The following is a 17,900-nucleotide window of genomic DNA, read 5'->3' as shown; positions in this document are numbered from 1 at the left end:
GCCATCAAATATCTACTTGAATGGGTAGAATGACTATTCGATGTTCAAATAGTCTTAAATCTAAACGGTTTTCGCTTAGCATCTCCCAAATTTTAAATTTGGCGGGCGAATCTACCTGCTGGAAGGTTCACCACACGCCCGCCAGGAGCGCCATCTCCTTACCGCGTATCCCTGTAATTCAAAGCGAAAACAATAGAGAGCGCTGAGAGCGCCATCTCCTTCAACCAAACCTCGGGTTCTAACAATTTATAACCTCCTTTATTAAGTAACAAGCATTAAATCAGTCATATTTGTGCCGTATTATTATATTATATTTGTGCTTAGTACCTCGTAAAAAGGAACCGCGAAAGATGGAATCTGCCGGGATTCTAAATTCATTAACAACAAACATATTAGTATTTAATAAAGATGTAAGTGTCAGTTCTTGCGTCAGCTTGATGACTAATAGTAACTATATATTGTAAGTACTTACCTACCTAATTAGTTGTCTAATTTTGCTTGGTGTATACCTACGGAGTAATTTTGGAAATAGTATATGATGCATTATATAATGCATTTGAATTCCTAGGTTTCACCTGACTCAAAGCGTTTGCTGCTATTATCTAGAAGCGTTCCGACTCATTTATCAGAGAATTGAGCGTTTCCTATCGGCCCCTCTGCAATTATGAGATTAGTCCAAGAATCCTTTAGGAACTTAAATTAATGACTCAGATGGTGCTTTTGAGCCAACTTTCAAAGAATTAAAGGCATTTTTTCAAAATCTACAGTCCATGAGCTCTCCGTGTGACCGAAGTGCTCTCCTCGCTATATGACGCGTAACCCTTCAATTTTTAGTTTAGTCCAAAGACCTCATAGGAACTTACATTATTGAACCAGGTGGTGCTCTTATGCCAACTTTCGAAGAAATGAAAGGCATTTTTTTTCAAATTTACAGTCTTTGAAAATGAGTTGTTTGTGTGATGTCGCGGAGCAAAGTGCCCTACTTTTGGGCCTCGTAATCCCTTGAATTTTGAGTTTAGTCCAAAGATCTTTTAGGAACTTAAATTAATGACCCAGGTGATGTGCTTGATGCCCACTTTTAAAGAATTAAAGGCATTTTTCAAAATTTACGGTCCCTCAAAATGAGCTTTCCGTGTGATTTTGCTGAAAATGGACCTTTAACCCAATTTGACCCTAGCCCCCCCAAATTTTAGCGTACCCCAAAATCGTTGGACGTGCATAAGGAGACCATAAATATGGTGTTCTGTGAGAATTTTGAATGAAATCGAACAGATAGATTCTGAGATATCGCTGTAGACAGATTTGGGGGACGCCGGACGGACGGACACACATTTTTTCAAGTATGGTTATTTTGACTCCTGGGACCTTAAAACGTCTAGAAATGATGAAATTTCAACTTTTTTTTTTTTTTTTTTCTTGGAGGATGACAATACTTCCTCTCTACCCTAGGGGAGCGAGAAAGTAAAAATTGGGTGACTAATTATTTGCTAGCATGTTGTTGCAGGAAAGAGTCCTGAGACTTTGAAGCAAATTCACATAAATTACATGATTAAAGCATGTGAGAGTCAATTAAGTGCTACCTTTGACACTCATTGTTTCATTTAGAACTAAACGAATGACTCAGGCACGATGCGAATGCCGTAAAAACGGGATCAGATGATGCAAACTTCGGATCACTCATAATCGGATAATCCAAGTTATCCACCTTTCACTTCCTCTTGAACCCCCCCCCCCCCCCCCTCCGCTCCCTCACTCCGGTAGAGACACCCGTTCAATTTTAAAAGCGTAAAATGTCTTCCTCCGACACAAGTCCATACCGACTTGCAGAGGAAAAATTTGGACGTTGCTAAATTTCCTTGATTTATTTTTTTTTCCAAAGCAAGTTATGAGATTTGGACTGAGTTAAGCAGAAAGGAACCAACCCACATTTTGGAAAAAATTGAGTTATGAGTGGTTTTGAACTCAACCACTGCTCTACTATCCATCACCAAAAATTCAAAGTTTTTGTTGGAGCAAATTTTGCAGAAATTGAACTTGAAGTTTATCTTTTACATTGAGTCTTATGCAGGAGCCAAACTGTAAACCTCTTTTTCTCGGTTCGATCCCGATGTGGCTTGGTTCCTTTCTGTTAAACTCCGTCCATTTGTCCCTGAAATTTTCAGAACCCTTCCATTTCGTTGGAAATGAATATGTGCGAAAAATTGAGGATGAAGTACCATACAAATCTCCCCCATCTCCAATCGTATTTTCCTTGTTCCTAAGCTTAATTACAACGCTATACATAATAGTATTGAAAACATCAAAACTTCTCTACGAGTCTCAGAGTCCAACATCAAATTCACATTGGTTCAGTTTCCGATGCACTACCATTAAATTTGAGGCTTCTGTTCAAGAACGCAGACTATCACTCCTACGGGGTCTTGAATTGCTTCTCCCCCAGGAAGCATTCTACAGCATTAGTGATTTTCTTACCATCGAATCAAATATTTAGTGTAACGAGTCAGTTGTGCTGGTCACAGGATCGTGTTTTGATGCTTGATTCATGTAGATCAGCTGAAAATAATAAGATCCGTCCAAACAGCAACTACCTACGTTCGCTGTTATCCAAAATACCGCGCTTTGAACAAGTTCGTTTATGACGTCATCCACCGCGGTATTGGCACCCTTGGTTTCTCCCATCTTTGTTTTATTAGTCAGGGAGACACACATTAGCACTGGTCACTCAAAGTGAAACTCGGATGAAAGCAAGGTGGAAATAATCGAGGGTGTCATTACCGCGGTGGATGACGTAAAAAACCCGACTTTTCAAAGAGCGATATCTCGATTAATATTGAATGCAGAAAGTTGCTGTTAGGACAGATCTTATTATTTTTAACTGATCTACAAAAATCGAGCATCATAATACGATTCTATGCCCAGCGCAACGGACCCACATCAAAAATGCCTATATACCAAAAGGTTAAATTGTAATACTAAGTAAAGATTGACTTGTGTCATGGCTGATTCATTGGCCAAAATGTACCAAAGAAAAAATAAAATAAAATGAACATATTTTGAAGAAGAAAATTTGGCAACGTTCGAAGGTTCATACGGCGTTCTTCCGTAGTGCGGGGGAATAATCAGCGCTGGAGCGCGCGAAGTTCCTCGGCTCATGGCGTGCTGGCAAAGGCATCAAACTTTTATAATTCGATTGGCGCGACAAGTTTAAACAGCACCGAAACGCGAAGCATCATCAGAGCTTACGGTCGACGCCGCCGGATGGTGCATTTTAGTTTGATTTCCTTGAGCAACGTGGGTCGGTTCCAGCCGACGACTCGGCACACCTGGTCGGAACCAAATACGACCAATGCCTTCTGGGAACGATCGGCGGCAACCAGCTGCCGCGGCGATTCCCTTAAATAGCCGGCTCAAGGCGTTTACACTTGTTTCTCGCGTTCGAGTGATCAGTTTTTAACGACGCACAGTTTTCCCCGCTGGAATGAGGTGCACTAATACTGCCATGCAACGCTAAAACGCCGTAAACGCCATTTTACATTTTTTGGAAACAATGTATCATCGCAGAAAAAATTGTGTGCCTTGGGACAATGTTTTTACAGAATTATTTTGCAAATACTATCAAGAACTTAAACTGAAAGTTTGAGGTGCATGGGTAACGCAGTTTTTATTTTATGAAGTGTTAAGTTCCAAATAACGAGGGAAAATCTTGATGGATTTACGGCATTCTTGCTTAGCACAGCAGAATATTCGAGTGATGAAACTGAGTTATTTTGCGCAAGAAGATTGTGCATTGTTCAGGATACTTTGCGAAAAATCGTCCTTTGAGGAACTCATTTTCAACTAAGAAATTTGAATCTTTCGAAACAAAGCTTTTCTCATAATATGTTATTAATGATTTTATTCTTATATTATTATATTTTTTGGCAAAAGCAAACATTCAATGCTCTTTTACGACGGCTTTTTTACAGATAATAAGTATACAGTTAAAGTTGAGATTCCATGATTATTCAGTTGAACCAATTTCTATACCTTATTCTGCATAATTATAAAAAAAAGACGTTTCTAAACCACTGTGCGGGAACTTGTTACGTATATTGCATCCTATGTAGAGATTTGAAGTTAACTTTTGAAAGGTCTGTAAGATAATTTGAACGTTTATAAGAAGTTTATGAGAAACCTCGACAAATGTTGGTACAGTGAGGTAGCGCTGGGTTAAGACATCGTAAAATATTTTTATAATTGAACAGTAGGTAATCCATGTTTTTCCTCCTCCTTATATTATTTTATATTTTATCGAGTTAACACCTCATGGACACATGTGCACTCTAGGTTGCCAGATGATAAAAATATATTTTCTCAAACAAAATCTAGCTGGGCACGCACCTGACTTGTAAGAACAGTTAATTTCAGCTAAAATCAGTCTACTCGTCAAAATTTTCTCATAAGAATTCTAAGTCCATCAATAAACGCATTTTTGAGCCCTACGGTTGAAACTCAGATGGAAAAGTTATTTTTAAGGAATGCTAAAAATTATTCAATTCTTTGCGTGTTTTTGTTATTATTTTCCGTAAAAAATAGCCGCTGAAGGCTGAAGTAAAACTATTCATTAACTATACATTGACAAATGGATTATTGCTGGTTTTTATTATTTTTTTATTTTTATTTTTTTTTTAAATCGCTTTTCCATTTCCTACCGAAAATTCATTTAAAATCCATGCTCAGTGTTACCGATAAGTCTGCCTCCAAACGTGCATAGACCTTTTCTTTTCTTTTTTTCCTCTTTTTTTTTGTAGTCAAGTAAAAGATCAACGGAAATTTTAATAATGCGCGATCGCGTTTTCCACCAAAAGCGAACCCGTGAAAAACATCAATGTTTTGTTGCTGATGAATATGCCTCCATGGACAAAAATTCTTGGGCGTAACAATCGTATGTTAGCGGTGATTACATCAATAGATAATCGAACGATTAAAATAAGCAGCCCCTTCAATTAAACACTCAATAGAAAATGATACCACTATTCGAACTCCGCGGTGCTCGCGTGGTATCACTCCGAGATGAAGGCGATTTCACCGCGAGACATTGACAAGGCTCCTCCGGAGTAATTACTTAACAAGCATTGAGTGCTCTGTCTGCAATAACTCAAATTTTATATCTATTGCAGCGCATTTGTTTGCTCCTGCAATCAAATTACTTCAATAGAAGTTTGACCAATTGTTTTACAATTAATAAATACCAAAATAGATTTACCTTGGCTCTCAACATTTTCGCTACAAAAGTTGGTTTTGGTTAGCTGAGAAACGCATTGCTCTTGGAAGCTGCGGTTTCACTTTAAATGTGAAATTTATAATTTACAACATATTTTGATATTTCTCACCATCTCTTTCTCCTTCTACCGAAAAAGGGGAAAGTATTGGGGATGCGGATATGAATACTGAACCACGAATGGAAAATATATTTTAATCGATCTTTTCATCGCAGTTTTCATTTCACAATTTGGTGGTGAAAATGGAAAATCCTTCACTTTAATCTACAAATTTCCTATCACATGGCATTTTAATAAAAATAAACCAACGAATATCTTTATTATTGTGGACGATGTCCAAAACTGAACATTAGTTGAAAATTATAATTTCCCTTAGAAAAGAGAAAGAGGAGCATTATAATATCGAAAAGCCGCCGAAAAAATGCTATTTATAAATTTGATTATTCAGTTAGTTCAGTTTAGATAGATAGATGGGAAATGATGAATAAAATAATAATCACATGACATGTAAAACGCTGTCAAGCTGATTTTGGCTGAGCTTGTTCAAAATGATGAGCTTACTCACACTTGCTATTCATGATTTGAACAAGCTGGTGAAATGGTGCTGGATCCACACCATTTTGCGGGGAAAACAGCATTTTTTCTCTCGTTTATGATTTAATTATTGAAAGTATTAAAAAAAAAGAAAAAAAAAGAAAAAAAAAGGGCAATTACAGCTGAACACATTCAGAGAAACTGTGCACGCAGAATTTGCGTGCTTCATGATACCTTTTGATTCAATTCGGGTATACTCTGCTTTCTACACCGAAAATAGGCCTAATCAATAGTAATAAGATTAATAAAATCATTCACTTTATGGTTTCACGCAAACAAAAAGCTGCTCATTCACTCGTATGAGTAATACTTGATACCCTTCGCAGATAATAAATTAATAGAGTGACGCTCGTTCGGCTTCCTACAGACCTTCTTTCGCATTGTTTCATCTCGTCGAGAGCCCAAAAGGGTAGTTCCGGCCCCTCCCCTCATTGGTAAACCTCTCAACCTGTTCGCATCCGCTCAACCGCTGATTATAATGGAGAGCTCGTAGCGGCCGCAGTCGTCGAAAATCCTTTTCGAGAGCGGAGGTTTGAGGGTTGCGTCGTTTGCAAGTGAAGGCGCATTATACACGCTCAAGAGGTTCACGCATGAGCAATCCGAGTTGGAAAACGGCCGTGGCGTTGCATGTGTGTCGAGCGAAAAAACGAGCGAATTTTTCGCGGGTAAAGATCGGTTTTTCACTGCATTTGGTAACCGCGGGCGGTCGATTTCCATACGATGAGCGGGCGAGGGGAGGTGCCGTCATCCGCGGTTTACAAATGAAAGGTTGAGGACGAAAAGGTTTGACATTCTGCGGAGAAAAGGTTGGAGCTGGAAGGCTCGTTCCCGACGGGAACTGCGGAGGGTAATAAGTTCGTGCAAAAATTGCGCAGTTGGAGATGGATGACGTGAACATCGCGAGTTCAAAACTAATTTGTGTGTGCCACAGGCTCATTGTCAAATCAGGCATTCCGTCAAATGCCTATTAAAATAAGACATATTTTTAAGACTTTTCAAGGTGTGATTTTTATAAAGAAAAAAAAAACCATCCCCTTCCGATTTTCGAACAAATAAAGAATTTGCACGGACATTTTCAATTGCTTCATCTATGAGTGCTTAAAGAGCTGATTTCGCTGTAATTTTTACAATTTTTTTTGGAATGAGAATTAGAATGAATGTAAAATTAAAAGTGAGAAAATGACGTCATCTGACGGCATATCCCATTTAAACACATTTGTTTTGGTAGATTATATCATTTTGTCATATATCCTCCAATAAATGCTCAATTATGAGCCAAACGTATCCTCGTGCCATGTTTTCTCAGCAGTCTCCACTCACACACGAGATTCATTAAAGTTCAGACACCTGCAAATTCTCCATTCTTTCGTTTTTTCGAGATTCCCGCCTGTGATTCTGATTGGTCGAGGACTTACTAAACCCGATATGATGCAGCAGTGACCAACTTTCTATTCTACCATATCTGATCGCAAAATTTCGCCTAATCAGTGCGTCTCTTCTCTATAACACGGAAAAAAGTGTCAAGGGTTATCCCCCAAAATTGTTCTACTACCCAAATTTGTTTGATGATATGGACATTTCCAATTAATTTTGGTAGCACCGCAACTCAAGTTGGGGTAGTATCGCAACATTTGGGATAGTAACCTAATTTATCGGGATACTACCGCAATTAATCGGGATACTACCACAATTAATCGGGGTATTATCTCAATTAATTGGTAATGTCCATATCGTCCAACAGTTGGGACTTAACCCCTTCCTTTTTTTCCGTAAATAATATCATTAGACCCTCGAAACAGTTAGAAAAACATTGGCGGATCCAGCATTTTGGCAACACCGGATTTCCTCCATTTAAACCTCTTGAAATGTATCGATGCATGGAGGGGCCAGGTACTCCGACAAGAATCTATTATTTAGCATAGGGTTAATGGAGGAAATCTGGGGTTGCCAAATTGCTGGATGCGCCAATGTCAAAAAAAAAAATATCCTCTTCATGCGACAGCTCGAATCCCTTCGTAGTGAGCCCGCCTGCCAACGAACCAACTTTCGCATCATGATCCCGCTCGTCGTGCGAATAAAGTTGAGGTAGGTCCCGGTCCAGCCACGAGCGACTCGTCGGGAGGAGGGGGTTCGGCCCCCCCCCCCTAGTGGAAACGGGAGGGAGGGGGTGGGAGGGTCGGAAGGCCGCAGTCGCGTGGACCATTCATGAAAAGCGGGCGGCCCGCGCGTCCCGACCGAAGCCGCGAGAGTCAGTGGAATCCCTTCCGCGTGTCGCGCTGCTCGCGCCCCTCGCCTCCCAACCCCGAGTCCAAGTCCGCGGATTTGGGTCGTGGCCCGGTTCCGTCAGAAATTTGATTTTTTTCCGAAAATCCCTTCCAAGTGCTGAAATTGGTCTAGGATGAATTAGTTGCTCGGCCCGGTTCCATACGGAAAATTATTGTTTCCCCAAAAATCCCTGACTGGGTGCTGAAATCGGTTGAAGATTAATTTCAAGGTGAATCGCGTTTTTTTTTTTTTTTTTTTTTTTTTTTTTTTTTTTTAAATCCTTTCCAAGTGCTAGAATTGGTCCGGAATGCATTAATTGCTCGGCCCGGTTTAATTTGGAATATTATTGTTTCCATGAATATCCCTGACTGGTTGCTTAATTATTTCAAGGTTGCTGATTAATTTTAAGGGAAATCACATTATTTTTTTTTTCAAAAATCCCTTCCGAGTGCTAAAATTGATCGAGGATAAAGTAAATACTCGGCCCGGTTGCATTCAGAAAGTTATTGTTTCCCCGAAAATCCCTGACTGGGTGCTGAAATCGGTTGAAGATTAATTTCAAGGTAAATCACAGCTGTCTCCAAAAATCCCTTCCGAGTGCTAAATTTGGTCCAGGATGAAATAGTTGCTTGGCCCGGTTCCATTCGGAAAATTATTGTTTCTCCGAAAATCCCTGACTGGGTGCTGAAATCGGTTGAAGATTAATTTCGAAAGAAATCACAGTTCTTTTCAATAATCTCTTCCGAGTGCTAAAATTGATTGATGATAAATTAACTGCTCGGTCTGGTTCCATTTAGAAAATTATTTTTTCCCCAAAAATCCCCGACTAGGTGCTAAAATCGGTTGAAGAGTAAGTTGGGGAAAAATGCTAGATGAACTAGAATCCTACGGTGTTGATTTTAAAGTAATTTATATCAGATGACTAGTGTATTTTCATTGTAATAAGACTAGAAATATGACGTTTTATTTTGATCCCTTTCAAGTGCTAACATCGTTCGAAAATAAAATAATCGATTCGTCCAGTCCATTTGGAAAAAAATTTGTCCCGAAAATCCCTGACCAAGTGCTGAAATCGATCGAAGATAAATTAGTCGCTTTGCGCAGTTCCAATCAAAAACAAATTTCCCTAAAAATCCCTGACTAAATGAGTGCTGAAATTGGCGAGAGATTAATTTCGAACAATATCATAGCGGACTAATAAATGCCTACGGGGCTGCTTTAAAGTAATTAGTATTGGATCGGTCGTTTATTTTCGATTTAATAAGATCAGGAATACGTTATTTTATATTTCAATCCCTTTCAAAGTGCCAAAATTGGTCGAAAATAGAGTAATTGCTTGGGCTGGTTGCATTTGTAATTCAATTTTCCTTAAAATCCCTGACTAAGTGCTAAAATCTGTTGAAGATTATCCTTGAACAATATTGCGGGGGGCTAGATAGATGCATATGGTGCTGTTGGTAAAGTAATTAATATCAGCTAACTAGTATATTTTTTATTTAACAATTAAGATTAGTGTAAAACTACGTCAAATTATTTTTATCCGCTCAAAGTGCGGAAATCTGTAAAAGATAAAATAAATCGCTTGACCCGGTCCCATTGGGAATTTCACTTTTTCTCCCAAAAATACCCGACTAAATGTTACAATCGATTGAAGGATATAACTTTGAGGAATAAAGCGATGGACTGGAACCCTACGGTACTTTTTTTTTTGAAGTAATTAAGAGCTGATGCCTCGCACATATATAAATCACCGTATCTTCTTTTAATCTCTTTCAAAGCTTTGTAATCTATCTAGGATTATCTAGCCTGTTAAGGAATATCTCGATGCACTAGAGCGCTACAGTCCCTTTTTAATTAAAAAAGTAAAAGTAAAATTTCAAAGTAACGGTAAAAGTAAACTTTCAATACAACCGTTTCTGTCTCATGCTCACTTACTGAAACTTTCCGTGATTTTGATTGACTTTGGTCGGCTTAAAATTCCAGTTTTTAACGTATCTGCATACATGACCTCATCAGTGATGAATTTCATATAGCCAGGTTGATTTTTCATCGTTCATGATTTGGCAATTTTCTTCTGGAAAAATTTAAAAAAAACGCCGTATTTTACGAATTATTTTCAGCAGGTTCTTTGGAGTCGTACAGTTAGAAAATGTGCGCTTTACTAGGGACGTAGACCCTTATTTCTTTTCACGAACAATTATTTTTTCTGATAACTAGACGCAAAACTAGAAAACCGGGAATTCTTTGGAAAGAAAAACCTATACACTAAAGGGCGCAAAGTGCAAGTAAACTTTTCAGAGTTTCAGATATTAAAGCAGAATTCCAGAGATTGCAACTTAATTTAAGTGACTCTTCGAAATAAAGACTCAATTGTGCACAACAATCGGCAAATTTGGATCATACTCGACTCGTTCGTTTGTGCGAAAACTCAAAGTTCGTTTGGAGTGTTATGATAGGACCTAACCCTTAATGGAATATGGATTCACCGAGGCGGAAGCAATGATGGAGTCACCACGGAACCAGCATCCAGTCAAGGTAAGATGGCTCAAACTCTATTTCTTTTTCGCTTTGACGTTGTTTCCTTCCCCCTTATTCTCGTAGCTTCCGTGCTACATGGACCGATCACTGAAGAAAATCTTTCTTTTACACTGCCGCGCTGAGGGAGGGCATCATAAGAGCATTAGAATGTTGCCGAGACTCCCCAAATAAAATATTTATTAGCAAAGGAGTTTTTGACAATTTTTCATCTAAATTTTTATATGGCATAGGTAAAATCGCGAGATTTCCTCCTTTGGATATTTAAAAAAAAAAATCTCACGAGTTTTTACCAAAAAAAAAAAAAAAAAAAATCGTATTTTATCAGAAGAATTTTAGCAACGTTTGAATGCTCTTACAGTATTTTCGCGAAAAACGACAGGTATGAACGAGTAAGATAAGAATTTCAGCCACGCGTGTAAGTACTGAAAATAACTTTCATCTTATTTTTTACTTTCAATTTAGGGGCGGTTTCAAGGTTGGTCATACAGTAATTTTTTTACGAGAGAAACCTACATGGTTTACTAGAGCATCATATGAATATTTATTGTCCTTGAATTATTTTCGGTATTCCCAGATGATTCTTTGGCTGTGCACAATTTCGTTCGTTCCGAAGATAATTCCAGGGCTTCAAATGTGCATCGGAAATTCCAAGCCGGATCTGAGTGAAAATTTTTCTCCGTGTACACATTTCAGTTTTTAGTTGGTTTTCTTCCAGGAATATAAAAGAATCTTTCGAATTTCGAATATTCATACCTGGAGTGTGTCCGTGCTTAAGGATTGGATTTAATCAGACAATAATAAAGTCAAGTTTTTGATGAAAAGGAGTCGATAATTACTTTCAACTAGCCTCACATTTTCTCCTGACTAAACTTCGAAGTCGAGAAAAATAAATCAGAATGTTAGAAAAAAAGCGTTGAACTTTGTTTCCACTATTAAGTCTTTTGGAGGAATGCGATAAAAGTCTCTTTTCTGTCGGTTCGATCTTAACGTGCTTTAGTTCTTTCTTTTGACTCAAACTCGATCCAGTGAGTCACTAGGCACGATCGAAGGTCGAAACTAGGAAAAAGTCACATTATTTATCCTCAAAATCTTACGCAGTTCACACAACGAGAAGTTTGGAATTGAACTCCTAAACAAGATGTCAACAAGTCTCCCCAACACATGATTAAACGGAAGTTGATCATACAATTACATCATTTGTATTTTTGCCATTTAACCAATGTTATTTGTAGACACTTAAATTCGTAGTTTAGGGGTTAATCGCCAGATATCCTGTCATGTGCTTAAGTTTCCCCTACAATTTTTAAAAGCAAACATGCTACGTAGTGCTTCAGTTTATGCCTTGTCCAGAGACCTTCTTAACCATCGTTTCATTGGTATATATTCTAAACATTTCCATTGAGCTTTCCCCAGAAAGGAGCATGAAGAAAATTCCGAGTCCCAAGTAGCAATGATCGCGGTAAATAGCGATTTTATCGGTTGGTTATTGCGATTATATCGGTGGCAATATATCGAGATATTATCGCATTAAAAATCGCAAGATATGGCGATTAAATCGCAACAAATCGCAATTTTTGGTTCGATAAAATCGTGATCAATTTTTGTCGATAAAATCGTAATTAAATCGCCATTTATCTCGATTTTTATTTCGAAAATATCGCGATAAATTGTCGGGCGATAAAAGCGCGATTTTATCGCGATGAGATCGAGAATACAGGTAGGCGACGGAGAGGGCGTCCAGCCAAACGGTGGGTAGAGGGCATCCATGAAGAGATGGAGAGATGCCAGCTTCCGGAGGATCTCTACCATGACAGATTCCTGTGGAGAATAGGCGTCGCAGAGCGCCCTAGCGCGCCGTAAAAGCGGCTCATACATACATAGATCGAGAATACTCGCTCCGATGTTGATGATCCTGGCGATTTTATCGCCGATAAAATCGCAATATATAGCGATTTTTCCGTTGAGAAATGCTACTTGGGGTATCGTTTAATCGTCAGACCCTCTGAGAGGCAGGACTATCACCCCCCCCCCCCCCCCCCCCTGCATGACACCCCACCAGCCAGCACACAAATAACAGGGTGTGATCATGTAATCCGGGTGTCAGGCGGCATGAATCAAGCTTATTCCTTATTCCGAGACGCGTCGTAAAATACTCGACTGAGAACTTCCCCGCATGTCGAGTCTCGAGGAACAACACTCACCAACTTTGCGACAATGTTTATCCCGAAGAAATTGGGGCCCCGCTCCCCCACACCGCACCCCTCACCACCTCCTTCTAAACTCGGTGTGATGGGCGGCCCATATTCGCAGGCGCGCGGGAAGATGCAAACAAAAGGGTTAGTGAGACGCGATGAATTCGCGGTTTTGTCACCGCGGAATGAGTTTTGTTCCTTCTTATCGATGGTGCGAACCGTCGCACAGTGGATCGAGTCAATAGAAGAGGTCGGACAAAATTTGGAAACTTTAACAGCTTATAACTCCGTTCATACAACATTTGGAGGTTCTAAAAGTAGTTCCATTGGTTTCCTCGTGAAATTTTCTGTCATTAGCACCCCTTAAAATTTAAAATGTGACGAAATAAACATCGAAATTTTCGGTTTTAGTACAAAAAAGTCATGTCCGACCTTTCTAATTAACTCCATCCACTGTGCGTCGGGTGTTTCAAAAGTTGCTTACTGATGGAGTGGGTCGCTTTTTGGATTTTGAAGGGGGGTGGATCGTATAAGTGACGTTGCTTTCACTTCTGTGGTTGAAATTCGGGATACTGCCTGACGGGAGCTGTGCTACCGGGCATCATGACTTGACACCGTCAACTCAAACGTTATGCAATTTGAGAGGCACAGGAGTTCAAATAATTGTATCTCGCGGTTTGATACCAATGTGGGTTGTGCTCTGATAAGTATTTTGCGATTCATGCCTATGGTGTAATAAATATTCACATGGACGAAAGAGACGGCTATCACAGATGTATTTATTGTGTCATTAAATATTTTTCCCGGTCACAAAAAGGAAAACCTCAAACGGAATATGCTCATTGATACTAGAGTACCTCAATGGGGAGAGTGTGACCACTTGACCCCATGAAGGGGCTAAGGACCCAAAAATAGCGGTGCTTTGTTTTGGTTTTTGGGGATTGGAGGGGAATCATTGGCATCTTTTGATAGTATTCACCAACCGCACGATGATTTTATCAAAAATTGCACACGAGCCGTAAAACTTTTTTAAATAAGTCGCAATAGTGTATTTGGGTTTGTTCGTTGCGATAAGCAAAGAAAACTATATTTTGAGTCATTTTGTATCACATTAACTCATAGCGTCCGCCATTTTTGGTTCCTAGAAGGCTCCATTCAACCCAAGATGGCTGAGCCAATCAGAGATGGAAACTGAAGTGGCCATACTCTCCCTCTAAAGGTATACTCTAATTGATATAAGAATTAATGTAATTTTCAATTGTAATTTATAGAATAGTGCAACAGATATCGTTGATGCTTACTAAAATACGGTGACTTTTCTCTTCTTTCCCTCTCTCCGAACTATTAGCAGGATTTGACAGACGAGATTTTTGAAAAGTTCGCACAAAAGCCGTAATATTCATCAAAAGCAAATCCTTTTTCGCCCGGTCGGATGTCCCAGATTTTCGTGCCCGTACAATCCTTTGTTCCGTAGAATTTGCAACCAACCCACGTTTGTGATTAGCGACTTGGATTTTGCTGCCACATTTTCACACATTGGTTTGCAGCCCGCGACCTGCACGACACAAGGGGCTCCTTTGAATTTCTTATCAGGAAACAGGCCCACCGAGTTATCTGGAATCTGTAAAACGAATCTCATCAAATTAATTCTTAAGGTGTATCATAGCATTTAGGAGAGAATTTCGATTGATCAAATGATAATCTATTAACTTTAATAAAAAAATTGTAGGTTGTAGTTGTTTTTAGTATTGCACCTTCGTATTGTTTACTGTAATTAAATTCACCGTCAAATTTCATGTAGCATGTCCAAGCATGCCCCTAGTTGTAATGCGTGTCAGCAGTCTAATTGGACTGCAACGCCGAAAGTGCTGCGAACTGTGGATGATCACAAAACTATGTTTGTATTCTGTTATCACAAGTAATTTTAATCACCTGATAGTGCACTTGCCGCTTAATTTGTACGCTTATTTCGTTCATCTGTCAATCACGTAGTTAAAACTCTCATATGCTCGTACATCTGCTTGTTTTAATGGCAGCACGTAGTTTCCTTTCCTGTGGCTTTTCTAATTGCTCTGGGCGACTCTAAGACTTTCAGCTATATCCATCTCTGTATACCTATCGATGTAAGTAAATATATTCGTAGGGAAATGTGATGCCACGATTCTTATTTTGATCATTAATGTACGGTACTACTCAGCCAAGAATGTATGAATACATGAATGAACCATATTGTATAAACTATTTTATCCATCTTTCTCACATACGATGTCAATCTTATTAAGATTTCATCTCTCCTTAATTGGGTAAGAAGGGTCCATCGAACTATAAAATGGAATGAAATCAAACACATGAGAGGTTGATGACAAAGAGGTTTTTTTAACTTGAGAATAGGCTATCTCACACATCCTTCTAAGTAAACCTGATCGCTGACGTCAAAAAAAAGAGGAGAAAATATCTTTTAGCGCGACGTTAAGCAGTTTTTCAGCCTATCCCCTTTTATGAGGGTGATGTAATTAAACCTCTCAGTTCGAAAACGTTCCAACCCGGATTTTTTACGATGTTCATTTTTTTGCGTGGAAACACTCTTTTTCTAGCTGTTACCCTGTTTTTTTCGTCTACTGATTTATTTTTCCAAGATGGATAGTTTCCGAACCGAGAGATTCAATTTATTAACGGCCTTCACAGATAAGCGGGTGCACAAAAATGGCGAAATAAATTAGAGGCGATAATTGAAAGTTGGCAACACTGTTTTTTACCACAAAAATCTATTATATATAATCGATTCTATGCTTGCCTCCATGAATATCGATTTTTTAACCGCATGCAAATGATAAAACCCATTGTTGCAGAGTGAAAATATCGACTGTTGCTCTACATGCATTGATAAAACACATTATTGCAAACTTGCAAGTTCCCAATGAAGAGAGGAAATAAATACTTTACCCCAATCGGTTGGCTGCAGTCTCCTATGGCTTTCCATTCTGAAGCAGGTGTCCCTTTCAAGTCAGGCATTCCTTCAGCATCAACCGTGTATGCACCTCTGTAAGTGGAGGGCGTCCCTTTGCAATCCACTGAGGCGAAGAACTTCAGGCATGTTCCTTTGGGTGCCTTCAGTGAAACAACATTTCCGACTAGTTTCGAGCAGACGGGTTTACAGCCAGGAAGAATTATATCACATTTTTGCCCATTGAAATCCTTTTGAGAAAATATTGTGACGTTCACAGCTTCTGAGTAGACTGCCAAATAAACCACGAAAACAACTTTCACCAAAGTTAAGACCATATTTTCCATCAAGAGGGGCCTAAGCTATGAACCTGTTTTATTTTCAAATATGTAAAAACCATCAGACTTTTCAGTTTTTCAGGACTTCAGACTTTTTTTTTAAAAAAAAAGAAAACAAAATATATCGCGGCTGTAATCATATGACTCTCACTTTAAATCTACCCAGACGAAATAAAACTACGGTTAATGAAAAAATACTGATGCAGAATACAATGATATGATCGTAATGAAATGTCTGTGCTAATTCCTAACTACTATAATAATATTTGGGCACCTTTAATAACCGAGAGCAGTGCTATATACTGAACCGTCCCGTCCCGGGGGTGTATTGGCTGCCAGATTAGGTATCCTTATAATTCATTCCACATCAGTCCTTCTGCTCATAGAGAACAGCTGTACATACAGGTTGCATAGGTTTTTCCTCGCATGTATTTTTTGGCGCGTATACGTAGTATACCGCCTTTGCGATCGTTTCGAACCCTGCTCGATACAATAACCGAGTCCCTTAGTTCCTTACCGAAAAGTGACTACCGCGAACTTCTGAGATTTTCCAAAGCGTGTAAAAAGTTTATTTATCCGTCAATAATTATGATTTAAAGTTGTTTCTCATTCTGGGGCTCTCTAGTTTATGTGCAGTGAATACCAAGAGTCTACGTTACTTGGTTTTCTTAAAAAAAGCCTAAGAGTACGACGCGCTGATTTAAAATATGCATATATAAGCAGAATCAAGCGAACTGATTCGAGGATGGCTGAGCAGGTCGGCACTCTCGGAATGAGAATTTAACTCCTCCGTTTTGTTCAAAACGTTGCTTTGACAGATCTCCACACCTCTGTTATACTTTTCAAAAGTTGGTACCCGTGCTCTGATAGTGCTGTTCATCTGACAACAATGTCAGTGTCAGCTGATAATAATATTTTTATCATATGAGGTTAATAAAAAGTTTTCAGTCAGTCTTTGACATCCTGAATAATTGTCTTGGTATTTATTTACTAATTTTACAGAATTATATTTTATTTCTTATTAAAACTAAGAAATACAGTGCAATCTGTGTAAGTGCAATCTGTGATGAGCCTCGAGACTCATTAGACCATTAGCTAAACGTGGCTCATACAGGAATCCACTTACCCCTCTCTTCCCCACGCTCCTGATCACTGCGTCGGCGTCTCGACGAACAATAGCTAATGACGGTCGCCAAGCTAGGCCGGGATCCTCAGCCCCTCGCCCAATTACTTACGCTTCATTAAGCATTTCACCGTCACGCTAGGATTCGCCCAATTTTCAAAAAAAATTGTTTCGCGAGTTTTTAGCAATTTTTTCCTCACTCTCCGTTGAAACACGAATTAAAAGAGGTCTCATTCATAAAAATCGGCCAAATAGAAGAGAAGTTACAGTATTCGAAATCCGAAGAAATCAACAAAACTTCTCCAAACAAAAAATAAAATGAAGGGGGAAAAAAAGAAATGTATAAATTACAATATAATATGATTGACCTCAGAATGTGACAAGCAATTCAATTATAAAAAGGAGAAAAAATTGAGTGAAATTACAAAAAATTAGCCTCTTACAAGGGACTTCCTTGTATGAGTTTTGACCTGAAGACAAGTAAATCCCGTTACATTATTAAAACGAAATTGACTCCATAGTTTAATGCCTTAGTTTCTTGAATACGATTATTTTAAGCTCTCGAAAATTTATACGGGTGATTTCACGATAATAGGAATAGTCGTGTCGCCGTGGGTTGTGAACGACATAGGGCAGAACGATTGA

At 38.9% G+C, this 17,900-nt stretch overlaps 2 protein-coding genes across 4 annotated transcripts in view; one reads left to right on the top strand and one right to left on the bottom strand.

Annotated features, from left to right (window-relative positions):
* The first annotated feature begins 8,057 nt into the window (after positions 1–8,057).
* Positions 8,058–17,900, top strand: part of LOC109029902 (melanopsin) — a 118,898-nt gene continuing 109,055 nt past the window's right edge. Inside the window, exons 1-2 of one of the 3 annotated variants that reach the window (XM_072298031.1) lie at positions 8,058–8,349; positions 10,419–10,655. The gene's annotated coding sequence lies outside the window, so the exon portion shown is untranslated. Of the gene's footprint in view, positions 8,350–8,440; positions 8,684–10,240; positions 10,656–17,900 lie in introns of those variants that run through there. The other 2 variants (XM_072298029.1, XM_072298030.1) reach the window with 2 other exon arrangements.
* On the bottom strand, positions 13,608–17,416 carry LOC109029968 (uncharacterized). Its single transcript, XM_019040703.2, has 2 exons — positions 15,794–17,416; positions 13,608–14,471 (listed from the first exon to the last, which is right to left on the bottom strand). Exons 1-2 carry the CDS (start codon positions 16,139–16,141, stop codon positions 14,253–14,255), a joined length of 567 nt encoding a protein of 188 aa, XP_018896248.2. The 5' UTR covers positions 16,142–17,416; the 3' UTR covers positions 13,608–14,252.

The sequence above is a fragment of the Bemisia tabaci genome, chromosome 3, assembly GCF_918797505.1.
Source record: "Bemisia tabaci chromosome 3, PGI_BMITA_v3".
NCBI lineage: Eukaryota > Metazoa > Arthropoda > Insecta > Hemiptera > Aleyrodidae > Bemisia > Bemisia tabaci.
This window is presented reverse-complemented; position numbering and strand designations above follow the sequence as displayed.